Source organism: Onychomys torridus, chromosome 22 (assembly GCF_903995425.1).
Source record: "Onychomys torridus chromosome 22, mOncTor1.1, whole genome shotgun sequence".
Classification (NCBI taxonomy): domain Eukaryota; kingdom Metazoa; phylum Chordata; class Mammalia; order Rodentia; family Cricetidae; genus Onychomys; species Onychomys torridus.
Window position 1 is genome coordinate 3,343,229 of NC_050464.1, and position 15,673 is coordinate 3,358,901.

General features: G+C 47.6%; 1 protein-coding gene across 1 annotated transcript in view; it reads right to left on the reverse strand.

Moving 5' to 3' along the window:
* Positions 1 to 15,673, reverse strand: part of Mtus2 (microtubule associated scaffold protein 2) — a 360,063-nt gene that overhangs the window by 86,155 nt on the left and 258,235 nt on the right. Inside the window, 2 exon segments of the mRNA XM_036172682.1 lie at positions 191 to 402; positions 7,401 to 7,499. Coding sequence (XP_036028575.1) covers positions 191 to 402; positions 7,401 to 7,499 — 311 coding nt within the window.

Genomic DNA, 15,673 nt, shown 5'->3' on the forward strand with positions numbered 1-15,673 from the left:
CTTTTCTCTTTTGTAATCAAGGTTATTTACTCTTCCTTTTGGACTAGTTTTGGGCTCCTGGAGTATTCTAGAATGCTGCAGGAGATTCCAAACCCTAATTATTGCAAACACTTCCAATGACCATCGCTATCAGCTCCAGCGCCCAAGTAGCTGAGGAGACTGCAGCATTCTCAGCCATGGCCGGCCTCACCTTTCCAAAGAAGTGCTGGGTGGACACGACCAGGGCGTCGAAGCCACGGATGGCCCTCTTCAGCTCCCCTCGAGCCAGGCCCAGCTGCCTGGCCTGCCACTCACACCTGTCCCTCAGTCGCTGGGCCAGCTGCCGCTCCGCCTCTCGGGCCTGCAGCTCAGGCTTGGGTGCGAAGCCATTCCGAGGAGCAGTGGTCCTCTGCTTTGGGTACCCTATGAAGAAAGAAAGCAGTCACTTGGAGTGTTCTGTTCAACTGAAGCCTCTCCAGGAGCTCCCTAGACCCACGGGCAGGGAAGGAATTACCCGCAGTTTGCCATTTCAAGTATTAAAGAGATAAAACAGGCTGAGACTGACACCATTTACTTGGTTTACTGCTTTTAAGTGCAAAGTTTATGCTTAGAAAACAAACACCAGCAAATTTCTTTCAGCTCCTGACATTTCTTTAGGCCTGCTTTGGGAGAAGAACGCCAGAGGTTCTTTCTTTCTTTCTTTCTTTCTTTCTTTCTTTCTTTCTTTCTTTCTTTCTTTCTTTCTTTCTTGTTTCTTAATGGGAATTTTTTTAAAAAATGATAAACTTTATTATAAAAGCCTTGTAAATAAATAAAAGCATCAAAACAGCAAAACCAGCCAGACCCACAGCTTGTACCATAATGAACTTACAGTTAGAATTGGCATTCGAAACAGAAGCTATGGGGCTTCACATTAAATTTTACACGGTCTGTATTGAATCTGCTTTATGTACTTACTGCCCTTAGACAAATGTCTCCTGGGAAATCAACCCAGCATCAACTCGGGCAGAAGTCAGGCTTCTGAGGAGGTAATGGCTCCTTCCTTAGTTCCAGAGAGTGACGCTCCAAGTCCCTTCCTGCCCTTTACCTGGCCTCTCTTGTGACCTTGTTCTTCAGTGTCAAGGTAATGACCTCTATTTGGGGGCTGAGGGGCCTAGTTCCTATTGCACCAATGTCTTGGGGATCCCCCAGTGTGACTTCATATCGTGCCCACAGTTCCAGTATTGGTCCAAGCCTCCCATCAACTCCTCGCTGCTTCATCATTACAAGTAGAATGATCTGTTCAGAGATGCGAGGTGGTTCATCACTGCATCGTCTGTTCCTACTGTGGTGTGAAGGAAGCCATTACTCCCCACCCCACCCACAAAGCTCCTGTGAGGCAAATGTGAGGTGGTGTGGCTCACAGAATGAACCAGATGTTTGCTGGGGACTGAGGGAAGGGTTAGGGAGGTACAGGAGAAGGGTGTTTGGGGCTGAAGAAGGTAAGGGTCTGGGAAAGAGCTCATTGGAGAGAAGGCCATTATGGCCAAAGACCCTTGGGCCACCATCCGTCACTGAAGCACAGAGACACGCTGTCCCCACAGGCAGCCAGAGAGCCTGCAGGTGGCCATGACCTGACAACTCAGACATGATCTTCCTGTGTTCAGACAGATGACCCTGTGTCCCTCGAGTTATTTGGGGGCTCTTTCCTTCTCTTCTGACTTTTACTTCCTCTCCAAGACCCCAGGGTCAAGACACAAACCCCAAACACTGTCTGACACATGGAGACACAGAAGGAGGCAGACTGTGACTGCAGCCTCATCCAGTGGCTCACTTAACAGCAGACACGATGATATCATCAGACATTGAGGTGGGACCTCACAGGCGACACACATTCATTTCTGGGACTTAGGTGGAAATGCTCCTCCGAAATTGTCTTCGTTTGATCAAAATACATTCTATTCCAGAAAATGTGCTCGCCAGCTTTAGATGGCTCAATCCTGAACTGTGTGTCACCATGGCCTTTTCAGCATTGAAAAACAAACAAATAGCCTCTGATGAAATCTCAGCAGCAGAGAGGACCCTCTGGAAGACTACTGTGACCCACTGGAAGACTGGGTCTAAGGCTCCACGGAGATGCCTCCCCTTGCTGTTTGTCATTACCGTCGTGAGATGGCTGATGACTTTAGAAGACACCCCATGGCATTAGTAAACCTGCTGAGGCACCTCTGTGATAGGAGATGTTTGCTCCAGAAATGGAAGGAAACCACAGTGAACTAAGGCGAACTGTCAGCACAGTCTACAGGGTCAGCACTGAGCTGTGTGTGTGTGTGTGTGTGTGTGTGTGTGTGTGTGTAATTTTTATTTCTGTATATGTATGCATGTGCATATGTGAACACATATGTGAGCACACAAACAGGCTAGAAGAGAGCCTAGGAGCTGGAGTTCCAGGCAGGTGTGAGCCACCTGACATGGGTGCTGGGAACTGAACTCAGGTCCTCTGCAAGAGTAGTGTAGTCTCTTAACTGCTGAGCCATCTCTCCTGTCTTGTATTTTTAACTGTAGGATTTACTCTTGACTGGAAAGGATCCCATGACCTACCATATGTGCACACACTCGTGCACACACACAGACACACAGACACACACAGACACAGACACATTTTGTTTTTTTGAGACAGGTTTTGTGTGTGTGTGTGTGTGTGTGTGTGTGTGTGTGTAACTGCTATGGCTATCCTAGACTTCACTTTGTAGACCAGGTTTGGCCTTGAACTCTCAGAGATCTGCCTGCACCTGCCTCCCCAGTGCTGGGATTATAGGTGTGTGCCACTACAACCAGCACCCACATATATTTTTTAAAAATTTATTTCATGTGTATGGGTGTTTTGCCTGCATGTAGATATGTGCACTTCATGTATGCAGTACCCATACAGGCCAGAAGAGGGCATCCAATCCTCTGGAACTGAAGTTACAGATGGTTGTGAGCACCATGTGAGTGCTGGAAGTCCAGCCCAGGTCCTCTGTAAGAGCAACAACTGCTCTCAACTGCTGAGCCATCTCTCCAACCCCAGCACCTACCATATTTAAAATTAATAACATTATCTTAGTTGGGGTTTCTGTTGCTGTAATGAACACTGTGACCAAAAAGCAAGCTGGAGAGGAAAGGGTTTATTTGGCTTATGCTTCCATATTGCTGTTCATCACTGAAGGAAGTCAGGACAGGAACTCAAGAAGGGCAGGAACCTGGAGGCAGGAGCTGACGCAGAGGCCATGGAGGGGTGCTGCTTACTGGCTTGCTCTCATGGCTTGCTCAGCCTGCTTTCTTATAGAACCCAGGACCACCTGCCCAGGGATGCACCACCCACAGTGGGCTGGGCCCTCTCCCATCAATCACTAATTAAGAAAATATCTTAAAGCTGGATCTTATTAAAGCCTTCTCTCAAGTGAGGCTCCCTCCTTTCCAGAGACTGTAGCTTGGGTTAGCTGGTTGGCATAAAACCAGCCAGCATTGTTATCACTAGGTTAAAAAAATTAATACTACCATTGAAAGTTACTTTTAAACTGGTATTATTATTACATTGCTTTTATTCATGTACTCAATGCTCTGGTATTCAATTGAATGCATGCAGTCAGCTCACATTTCTCCTCTGGGGACCGCCCAGCAACGGGCATCCTTGGTCAAGTCAGAGGCTCCCCTGAGAGCATTAACTTTTGGAATCATCACAATAAGCTTAGCAACTTTGTGACACTAGGTGACCCAGTGAAGCAGACCTTGTTTAGGACCCCTTGTTGGCTGTATCATAACTCTCAGCCACTGTCAAGGCCTGACCGAAGCCCAGCCCAGAGCTTTCCCATAGGAGGGAAGTGCTGAGAAATGAGCCTGTCTATGGAGTTCTCTGTTGCTTCAGGTGAAAAGCGTTTGTGATGGTGACTCTCAATGGTCACCTTGGCTGCACAAATTTACAACTTTATCAGTTTTGTGCAAGGGTCCTTACCTCTAAATTAGCAATGTTCAAAGAACTATAGAGCGCTGACTTGCCATGACCTACAGAGAGCTAATGTTATATACTTCTTGCTAGGATTTTATATGCTTCATGCTAAGATTTTTAAGGTCCCAAATACTCAGTTCTTATTATTGAATGTTTTCTCTGTTTCTGTTATCCTGCAAGGTCCAGTGGGTGAGCAAGGAATCAGGCTCATCTTTGGTCTTTTGCCAATCACTGTCCAAGAGGGACCAATCTAGAGGAGTATCCAAGGTCCTCAGGCTCCTCTCTACCCAGGGTGTTCCCATTTCCTCATATGTGGGCCCAATCTGTGTCTCCAGCACACCTCCCAGGGTTGGGAGCTTACCCTAAATCTAGACTACATTATTGTTGTCCAAATCCTGACCCAGCCACAGTTTCTGTTGAGTTATCCGGCCAGCTGCATAAATCAGGTTAGGGTAGAAGTAATGTATGCAGACCACAATGACATGTGACAGCTTAGCCCCATGGGGGAAGCCTGTAACTGGACATCAGCACAAAGGTGAATGCCAACGGCTGTTTGCGTGCAGAGGCCAAGCTTCCAACAGTTTGCGTGCGAAGGCTGAGCACTGGGGAGGACCCAGTGTTGGAAAATGGAAAGCAAATATTAAAAATTCATTTGCAGCATCTGGCCACTACCCAGAGGAATGCCGAAGATGGAACAGGGCTATTTAATTGAATCTGGAAAGCTTATCGGACATAGCCACAGAGCCGTGCTGGGGCCCGCACATTGATAATACAGCAGAAGGCTGTGACCTTCACACTTGTAAACAGGGTGGAAGCAAGGACTGGACACGGCTTTGATAGCTCCTCAATTGGAGGGAGAGTCCTCTGTGAACTTGGTCGTTGTCCTAGCAGAGGTGTAGCCCAAGGGCATGGGAGTAGAGTTCTTTGTGGGCTTGAAGACAGCTTTGTTTTTACGATGTAAACACAGTTCAGGTTTTGTGAGATGGAACACTGTTTTCCTACTTAGCATTGGCGGGTGTTCTCTAGGAGTGGCCTAGTGTGCTGGCTGGCTTTTACCATCTCGACACAGACTAAAATACCTCAGGGGCAAGGGAAACTTGTGTGAGGAACTGCCTCCGTCCCATTGGCCTGTGGTCATCAGGTCTGTGGGATATTTTACTGTCCTTTTGCCTGAATTTAATTAATCACCCCTGACCTCTGAGGAGGAGGGAGGGGCTGGGGTCGAGTGAACAATCAATTCTACCTATACCCCCAAGTTTCTAGGCATCCCTAAACCGCAGGGTCTAGAGAGTTTCTTGCCTGGTTGAACACATCTATAGCGCCCTCTCTAAAGCCACAGGGACAGATGCTGTCACTGGGGGACAATTTCCGGTTCCCATCCTAAGGGCATTTCATCCGGATGCTCATCTGTGTCCTGGGTCTGATCCTTTGTAGCTCACTGGTAAGCGGAAGTTGAGGCTTCCTTGAAAGCCATGAGTAGGCACAGTGGGCACTGGAAAGGAGGTGCGGAACGAAAAACCCTCACACACTGCTGCTGGGGACGCAAATGACAAATTATTTTAGGAAACAATCTGGCACAATTTAAAGAAGTTAAGTGCAGTTGGATTTTTCTTTGGTCCTCCAGCTCATAAAAAGCAACATGGAAACTTATTATTGATTATGAGAGCTTGGTCTAAGCTTAGGCTTGTTCTTAACTAGTTCTTGTAAGTTAAATTAACCCACATCTTTTAATCTATGTGAAGAGACACCATGACCACAGAAACTCTCAGAAATGGAAACAGTTAATTGGGGCTGTCTTACAGTCTCAGAGGTTCAGTCCACCAGCATCACGGTGGGATATGGCGACATACAGGGGAACATGGTGCTAGAGAAGGAGCTGAGAGCTCTACATCTTGATCCGCAGGCAGAAGTGAAGACTGTAACACGGGGGGTGGCTTGAGCCTGCCCCCACAGTGACACACTTCCTCCACCAAGGCCATGCCTCCCGACAGTGCCACTCCCTGTGGACTCCTGTATTTGAACTCTTGGCCTGCTGCTACTGCTGTCTGGGTAGATTTAGGAGGTATGGCCTTGTTGGTGGAAGTCATCACTGGGGGCTGGCTTTGAGGTTTCAAAGCCTCCCACCCTTGCCTTGGAGACTGCTCTCCAAGCTTCCTGATTACAGTAGGGGCTTGTGAGCTCCTGGCTGGTGCTTGCTGCCCCCCCCATGACAGGCTCTGGGACCTAAGCCCTAATAAACCCCGTTTTCTCTAAGTTGGCCTGGCCACTACTGAGTCTTGCACAGCTTCCTGGGACCTTCCATTTGGACCTGACTGGGGGTGGTGAGGAAATAAAGAACAGACAGACAGATGGACACATGGACAAAAAGTTGAGATTGGGTGGTCCGGGCTCCCAATCTTGGCTGGAGAAACCAAAGTACCACAGAAGCTCCCTGTGTTCAATGTATAGAGAGGTAGGGTTATTACATCAGCTGGACAAGGAGGTGGGTTTACCTAATCTTCGTGGGGACAGTCTCAGTAGGGGAACAGTCTTCAAGCTGTGAACATCTGGGGTGGGAAGCTACGGTGACTCTTTTTTCTTTTTTTTTTGTACACACTGTCTGCCTCTGAGACTAAGGCACTAAGACTGTGCCCACATCAATAGCACAAATTCACTGGGAACTTCACACACTCAGGACTTCCTCTGCTCCCTACCGGTCATGCTACTTTATCACAGCAACAGGAAAGTAACTAATACATTGGGGTATGCACCAAGGTGGAGGAAGGGGTTATTAAAGAAGATAATAAAATAGCAACATATTACATGATTCCACATATATGAAACTTAAGAAATCACAGACTACTGTGACAGATCAGAGCAGAGGTAGTGGGGAATGGAGTGTGGTGGGCTGTGCACATGGGTCTGACACAATCACCAGGACATTTTGGGAGAATATGGATATGTGTGTTCTCCTCATTGAAAGGTGGTAACCTCACAGGTAAATGCACACATCAAACCTGACCAAGATATACACTTTAAATATAGGTAATTTAACATGTATTAATTATTAATTGTTTGGCATTTCATTGATGTAAGTATTTCTGTATTTCAACTTTTAAAACATTTTGTGTATGGACATAAACAGTCCAAAGCTAGATTTTATTACATACAGCCTGTCTTTCTCCCTTTTATGAAATGCTACTTGAGCTTAGACCTTCAAAGTGTGATTTTTTTCCCCCAACTGGATTATTTTCACATGTTCTCATAACAGCACATATTCCTTTGCAAAGACATTCTCCCACCTACACATGGCATAACCTCTTGTTTTTATAGGTAAAACTTGTGTCCAAACAGGTTCCTCCGGTATCGGATGAGGAAAACCCAGCCTGTGTGTCAGGCTGGCATGCACACATTTGAACGAACTCAGCACCAAACTCAGGCCTCACACAACAGCACGGCCCGTGTGTGTAAGTACCTGGTGAGTGAGGCTTGGTGGAAGAAGACGCTGCTCTCTTGGGAGACGAGACGGCAGGTTTGTTAGCTTCTGGGTCTTTCTGCGATTCTTTCTTCGTTCCTACGTACAGTTTGTAAAGAGGAACAGAAAGAGAAAGGGAGTAGTTATGTGAGGCACCATAACACGAGCTGCTGAGGAAACGGCAATGTAATAAAAGGCAAACAGGAAAACAAGGACATCGCTGGGTCATTTGTTCACAGTCAATGCCCCCGCCCTTTGGCCTGGGAGAAAGACTTATTTATAAGAAAGGGATTTAGTTCTAAGTGTGACCTGAAACGGGGCCATTGTCTCTGGTTTGATGAAAACACCCCTTGCTCTGGTGGGCCCAGGACCCAGTGACCTCACACAATATCTAGGAATTAAAATTTCATTGCACTTAGGCATGGGTCTACTGAAGACATGGAGGGATGGGATAGAAATACCTGCTGAGCCACAGGGGGCCTCAGCCGGCTCAAATTCATTTCCAGAGGTGACCAGCCATCACTAGTCCCTCCATTGCAGCTGAGCCTTCCTGGAACTATTCTAGCTAGCTCAGCAGGAGGGGTGGCCTGGGCATGGGTGTGCTCTAGGGGCATGTGCAGATGCCCCCAGAAGATGACTGAGGGTTCAGAGTGCCTTCTCCCGGACAGCGGAAGTCTGCTCATCCTCAGTGTTGCTGGGCAGACTGCACTGTCCACTCATTCATGCTCCAGGGGACAGTGTGTGCGCAAGTAACATTCTCCTGGCCCATGCCTTGCTGGTGCCGACAGGCCAGGCATGTAATTACTGACAGACACCAGAGGTCCTTACACAGCCGTCACATCCGTGGCTAGCCTCACCCTTCCGTCCCTGCCCTTTGCTTTTATTTTAGATCAACGAATAGGGAAAGAGACCAAGACTCCTGGGAACTAAACAGGGATGCATTAGCTGCCTCCAGAGTCACCTAATGTTTCCTGCTGTACAGACAAGCTACTCATGAGTACTTAGTTTGCCTGAACAGTGGTCTCCATTCCAGTCCCATGGAGCAGTCTACTGCGCCTTTTTACAATGGATTATGCAGGTATCTAGTAGACCCACCCCTTTAGCCCACATCCTGTGGTTCTGAGGCATTTTCTTGACACATTGCTTTGATAATGTTGGTTCCTTTCCCTCTGATTTTTCATTTTATGGATGCCCTACTATTTGGGCTCTAACCTGTAGATGATGTCTTACTTTGAAAAGCTTCCATGTACTCAGTCACACCCAACACGGCCCAGTTAAACTAGGTGTCACTTAAACCTTTTCCCTCTCCCCTCCCCAGCTCATTGAGTGTGCCCTTTGCCTACACCAGAGACACTGATCCTGCCTCCCCTGCTTCTCATTTCTCCACACTCAGTAGAGCACCATCTCTGAGATAAACATGTTTCCTGTCTCTCTATAGCTAGTCCAGCACCGCCCCCAGTCGCTGTAATTTCCAAACTCAGACTACAGCAGCCTCACTCTTCTGCTTGTCTCTGGCTGAATCCTGCCTCAGACCTCAGCATGCGGGGTTCCAGGTGTTCTCACCAATCTCTGGTCCCCTCCCACATTGCTTGACAGTTGGAGGTATTGCTTACCTACCCACAGGCCCCATTAGACAATGCATTCTATCTTAAACACCTACTCACTAAGTAAAAGGAGTTGATTTAACTCTGCTACATAATCATGTTGCTTGTCTCTGTGGAAGATAAAATCAACCTTGAGATGGGGTGATTCCTGACACGTGGAGACCTCCTTGTGCTGGGTAGTGTTTGTCAACTCGATACACACTAGAGTCATTAGGAACTGGGAGCCCATGTTGAGAAAATCCCTCCATCAGGATTGGCCTATGGGCAACCCTGTGATACATTTTCTTTTGATGATTGATATGAGCAGTGCCACCCCAGGCAGATGGTCCTGGGAGTTATAAGCAAGCAAGCTGAGCAAGCCGTGGGGAGCAAGCTAAAATAAGCATTCATCTACGGCCTCTGCTTCAGTTCCCGCCTCCAGGTTCCTGCCTCGAATTCCCTCAGTGATGGTGTGTGACCCGTAGGCTGCAGTAAACCTTTTCTCCCCAAGCTGCTTTTGGTCATGGAGCTTTATCACAGCAATAGAACCCTAAGACGCTGCTCCTTTTCCCTCCTTTTCATTCCCCTCCCCTCTTCATAAGGAAGAGGCCTTCTCTGAGTGGGTAATGAGAAATCACTGTACAGTCTCAAACCAAATGAGCAAAGCTCTGGAGAGCATGAGTTTGTGGGAAGAAAACATACTGGTTCTCCTGGGGATTCGAGACACTGCCCGATCTGTTAAATCCAAGAAAATTGTGTAGGGATTCAAGACACTGTCTATTAAATCTGAGAAAAATTTGTGTAAGTTAGTAGTGGTGGGAAATTACTCACATTTTTGACACCAATACATATAGTCCTTGGGTTTTATTCATTGGGGCTGGTTTTAGTGAGGCAAGCCCAGAATTTATCTGGTTATTTGCCTCATTTTACTTTGTACTTTAACTCCGAGATGAGTCCATGAGTATAAGAAAATAAATGCTTGGGGGACACATGTTTTCCCTCCCTGGGGGAAGAGTACCTGCGTGGCCAACTTAGAGTGAATGAAGGATGCCCCTGTTGATTTCCTGAGATTACTGCAGTGGCTGTCTAGTCTCTACACTCCCATCCTTCCCCTCGTCTTCAGTCAGTCCTCCATCAGTGTGCATCAGGTGGCTCCACAACACCTGAGGTGGGGCCAGCTTCCCGAGTTAAGAGGTAAAGCAAGCCATCAGGGAGACACATCACCAACGGTAAGATAACACAGCAGTCAGCCTCCTCCATCAGTGGGTGGAGAAGAGCCAGAGGGAGCCATGCTGGGCAGGTAGTGCTTGAGCTGGGCTGCAAGGAGGATTGGAGACCAGCGAAGAAAACCTGACCCGGAGGGTGAACATATGAGTGCATGTGTGCCAAGGTCCACGGTCAAAGAGAGAGTAGAGTGTGCAGGGGGTGGACCGGAGAGCTCGTCTGTGCATCCAACCAGGGTCACCTTGATGATGCTCAAGGTCAAGGGACCAGGGAGAGGACCGGAGAGCTCGTCTGTGCACTCAGTCCGAGTCACCCCAATGGTGTTTGAGGTCACTGGATCAAAGGAAATACCCTTTTTCTGTTTCATTTTTAACATATCTAAACCTTCGCCATGAAAATCCATCCTGAGACAAAGTAAGGTTGTTTTATGAACTAGCAACTGCTCGATGCTGCACCTTTTAGTAACTGGGAAGCTGGGATTGATGCTGCTAATGCATGAGATAATGATAAATGAAAACTAGAGCGTCAACAGGAAGTGACATTGTTCTTTGTCCCCTGGTGCTTTTCATTTCAACTGAATTGGCCGGCTAAGATCAAAGATCAAGCCTCAGCCACCCACAGTATACACACACATTAAAGTAAACCCCACATCTTCCCTAAAATATTATAGACCATGGAAGAATAGGAAAAAGTACACCACGAGCCCACCAGATGGCATGATGGAAGACCTCTCTGGATCTGTAGTGATTTTCATAATAAAATACAATTATTTAAAATACTATGATACTGACTTGTTAATAAAAACCCAGAGCCCACAGAGCAGCTACCCAGGTGGAGGAGTGGCCACCCTAATGCCACAGGCCGCCAGGAGCAAGCCCGCTGTCCCCTTCCTCCCCAGTCAGGGCAGAGTGGTTTTATCCTGTGTTCCTTTGCTTTTGGTTTTATTGCTCTCATATACAGCGTCACTGAGTTCACGGAGGCTATACCAGTGAAGTCGGTTTTACAAAATGCTCTGTGAGTGAGTTTCACCTCTATTGTATCCTGTGGCCCCGTCCACCTTCATACCAAACAGCTACCCACTGCAGACTGAAATATAACATGTGCATTTAGTCTACCATCAACTGAAGTTCAGTTGTTTGTACTAACGGTTCTTAGCAATTCTGAGCCGTGTTGCTTGGGATAGGTGTGTGTGTGTATCTCTGGTACACACGTCTGAGTTTCCCACACTGCTCTAGTTTGCTTCTCCATGGCTGTGATAAACACCATGACCAAAACCACCTTGGGGACAAAAGGGTTGATTTGACTGACAGGTCACAATCCATCATCATGGACTCAACATCAAGCCAGGCACCCAAGGCAGGAAGCTGGAGGCAGGAACTGAAGCAGAGAACATTGAGGAAATGTTGGCTAGCTTTCCCTGGCTTGCTCAGCCACCCTTCTTATATCTCCCAGGCTCACCTGTCTAGGGACGGACGGCACCGCTGTGGTAGGTTGGGCCCTCCTCCACCAATTAGCAATCACGAAAGCCTCCCACAGACAAGTCCAAGAACCAATCTGCTGGTGGCAATTCCTCAGTGGAGGGTTTTCTACCCAGGTGGGTCAAGTTGATAATTTCCACTGATGACAGTGACCCTATACAGCTGTGACAAAAAGATGACCTTGTGTACAGTAAGTGCTGAGTGTACTGCCAAGAATTACACATGTGAAAAAAGACACTTGTTAATGATATTATATTAGTTATGGCCAATCTTTTTGTTTGTGTGTGCACACGTGCACACGTGTGGGGTACACATGCATGCATACATACAGAAGATAAGAGGCCAACATCAGATGTCATTCTATAGGAGCTGTTCACTTTGTCTTTTGAGATTTGGGCTGGCCAATTAGGCTAGGGTGGGCGCCTAGTGATGTTCAGGTATCTGCCTGTCTGCCTCCTCAGTGCTGGGATTACAAGCATGCACCGCCATGCCTGGATTTCTCATGTTCTGAAGATCAAACTGAGGTACTCACAAGGCAAGCATTTAACTGTCCAAGCCATCTCTTCAGCCCTATTACCAATATGTTTTTAGAACCTGCTTTCTGCCCACCCTTACTGATTTGTATGTTGAAACCCAATCTCCAATATGATGGTACTATGAAAGGCAGGGCTTGAGGAATTTTATGCCTTGCTGTTTACAAATCATCCATATTGGCATTTTAAAATAGCAGGCTGAATGGGACTACCACAGAACTGAGCTAGCCTGGTGTACTCAATCACAATTAATGAGGCTGGTGCCAGTCTCCTCCTTCTAATGCAAGGGTCTGAACATTAAGTCATTGAGTCAAGGTTACAGAGCTATTAGTCGTGACCATGATGGGATCTGGCCAATCTCCTTGTATGCAAATTCTACATGGTAGGAGCTAGCAATTTCCAAGGCTCCTTAATAATTTTGTTCCACTTTTTTCAACAGTCACATGGAAACAGATGTACGTTCAAAGCTGCTTTTTCAAAAGTCAAAAGGTACATGCAATTAAAAAGAAAGAAGATCTAGGAAGATGTACAGATGAGCTGCCTGCTGGCTTCTGCTCTGCTGGGTAACTTCTCATGTGTGACACAGGCCACTGATGTCGGATCTACCCAGTGTCAGATCCAAGTGTGACCTTCTCACTCAAATGCATGGGTTTGATCCAAGCTTGCAGTCTCCTGGTTTTGTTACTTTGGGCAATTTACCAGATCTCCCCAACCCACTTATCAAGGGACTACAATGGCAGGTTGGCCTGTTAATGCTGATGTTGTCCTGTCATGTAAAGGTGCATATCTGAGTTAACTAGACAAATCACCCTCATTCATTTTTCGTCACCACCCTCATATATTGACAGTTCAATAGTCAGAATCACTCCTAGGCTGAAGGACTATGTGTTCTGTGCCTCTACGCTGAACTTTTGGTTCTCAGTATGATTCCTCAGCAATCATGATGGAGCTGGAGAATGTGTCTTTATGGGACACAAAATAATTCTAATTCATACTCTTCTTGAGTGGCATTTGCACTGACCATTTTATAAAATTCAGTAAATTGTAATTAAAGGTATGAAAATACATATTAATGTCCTATTTGGAAACCTTGAGTCAGAATCATTGTCCTATACAACCAGCAAGCCTTTTAATAGATAAATTCATGTGGTATATTAGAAAGAGAAGCCGCTTTAGGCAAGGACAGACCTCATCCCAGCCTTGGTCAGCCATGCAGCCACTCTGATGCTGGGCGAGCCAGCCCCACCTATAAGCACAGGGAAAGCTGAGTTCTATCCTATCACTTGGTGTTTAGGAAGATACGCAAGACCCCTTAGGTGAAGTCTGGCATAAGATCATGTTTATGTTGTTGTTGGTCATCAAGATGGCCAAGTACCCATGCTGTCATCATTACATGGCCAACAAGTGGGTATGTGGAATGAGCATCAGGTGGGTAGTGAGCGGTTGGGACTCAAAACTTAAAAGAAAGGGATAAAGATGGAGTGAGCAGCGGGAAAGAAATTAGAGACACGGCATGGCTCAACTTACCAACCTAGAGCAGGCATAAGAAGGCAGCATGGCACGGGAGAAGGTGGGAGGCAGGGGAGAAGGAGGGAGGCAGGGGAGAAGGAGGGAGGCAGGGGAGAAGGAGGGAGGCAGGGGAGAAGGAGGGAGGCAGGGGAGAAGGAGGGAGGCAGGGGAGAAGGAGGGAGGCAGGGGAGAAGGAGGGAGGCAGGGGAGAAGGAGGGAGGCAGGGGAGGAGGGAGGCAGGGGAGAAGGAGGGAGGCAGGGGAGAAGGAGGGAGGCAGGGGAGAAGGAGGGAGGCAGGGGAGAAGGAGGGAGGCAGGGGAGAAGGAGGGAGGCAGGGGAGAAGGAGGGAGGCAGGGAGAAGGAGGGAGGCAGGGGAGAAGGAGGGAGGCAGGGGAGAAGATGGGAGGCAAGGGAGAAGATGGGAGGCAGGGGAGAAGATGGGAGGCAGGGGAGAAGGAGGGAGGCAGGGGAGAAGGAGGGAGGCAGGGGAGAAGGAGGGAGGCAGGGGAGAAGGAGGGAGGCAGGGGAGAAGATGGGAGGCAGGGGTTCTAACTGTGGGGCTTGGATCCCTAGGCATCAGGGACTCTAAAGGGTCCTAAGCAAGTGAGTAGCAGGGCCAGACTTGATGGAAAAAGGTAAAGGCCTCCTGCAGGGGTGCAGGGGCTTGAACTGAGGTGCTCAGCACTTGTATCTGTTAGGGTTCAGAGTGGCCCCAGCATCTGATAGCTGAGTGAGTGCTGAAAGATACCAGATACAAAGACTATGTCCTGCCTGGGAAATACAGTATTCTTCTCCATCTGTCTTGTCAAATGATTAACTGGCATTTGTCTCTTTCTTAAACTCAGGTTTCTCACTGCACTTCATGAAGACTACTGTCTCTACTCCCAAACCCACTGTTAGTATTTAACATCGCATTAATGCAATGCACTGGATTATACAAGTCTGGAAAGGAAATCAAAGGAAAACAATGATGTATAATTAAAAGTTCCCCATTCCCTCAAATAAAGGGGCAGGGCGGCCCCATGGCATCGATTTGCTTAGCAATGCACATAGGGTACCGTAGGCAGATCTTTGCAAGATATGACGGTCAAAATCCACAATGAAGCTACAAGACTATATGCACATGAATTCCTGCTGGACTTGCTCCCACACTTCCTTAGGGCTGACAGACAGAGTGGGCAAGCGACAAGGTAGGTGACCTTTGGATACAATCCCCTACAAGCTCTCAAGTAAGAGTTGGGATGTTAGTGTTCCACTTTCGAAGAACTCCTACAAAATACAAGGCTGGTTTTATACCAGCCTACAGGTGGTGGCATCAGGTCCAAGTGGGTCCAGTGTTGTGTACAGCCTGGCACTGTGGGAGGGAGAGGGACAGCGAAGGAAAGAGACTGTTCCCTGCCACTTCTCATGTCACCCCGGGGCCAGACAGACCCCAAGCCCAGCAATTGGGATGGAGAGGGTTGTTGGTCTTTTGGTCATTTTACGGCTTCCGTGTTCCTTTGTCAGGGGGAAGAAGAAGGGCAGAGTATTTGTGTGTGTGTGTGTGTGTGTGTGTGTGTGTGTGTGTGTGTATGTGTGGTGTGTGTGTATACATATATACATATTCAAATTAGCAAGACATCGAATTGCTAGCAAACCCAGCATGAGATTTTAAGGGGAGATGGGTTCGCTCCCCCATATCAGCAATGCCTGACAACTTCTCTCAGACTTCAGGCTTCTTCTACCTGGTGCCTTCTTCACACCCAGCCTCAGGCCTCTCTATACCACACGCCTTCCTATGTATCCATTTCCCCTTCACAACACTTAGCAAAACTGTATGAAACAGTTTAGTGTGTAATTATGTGACACCTTGTGCCACCTGGGGACAAGGGGTGTCTTATCTCATCCATCAAGATCTCCCCAGGGAATCAGTACAATGCCTAACTCAGAGAAGGCTCTTGGTGCTT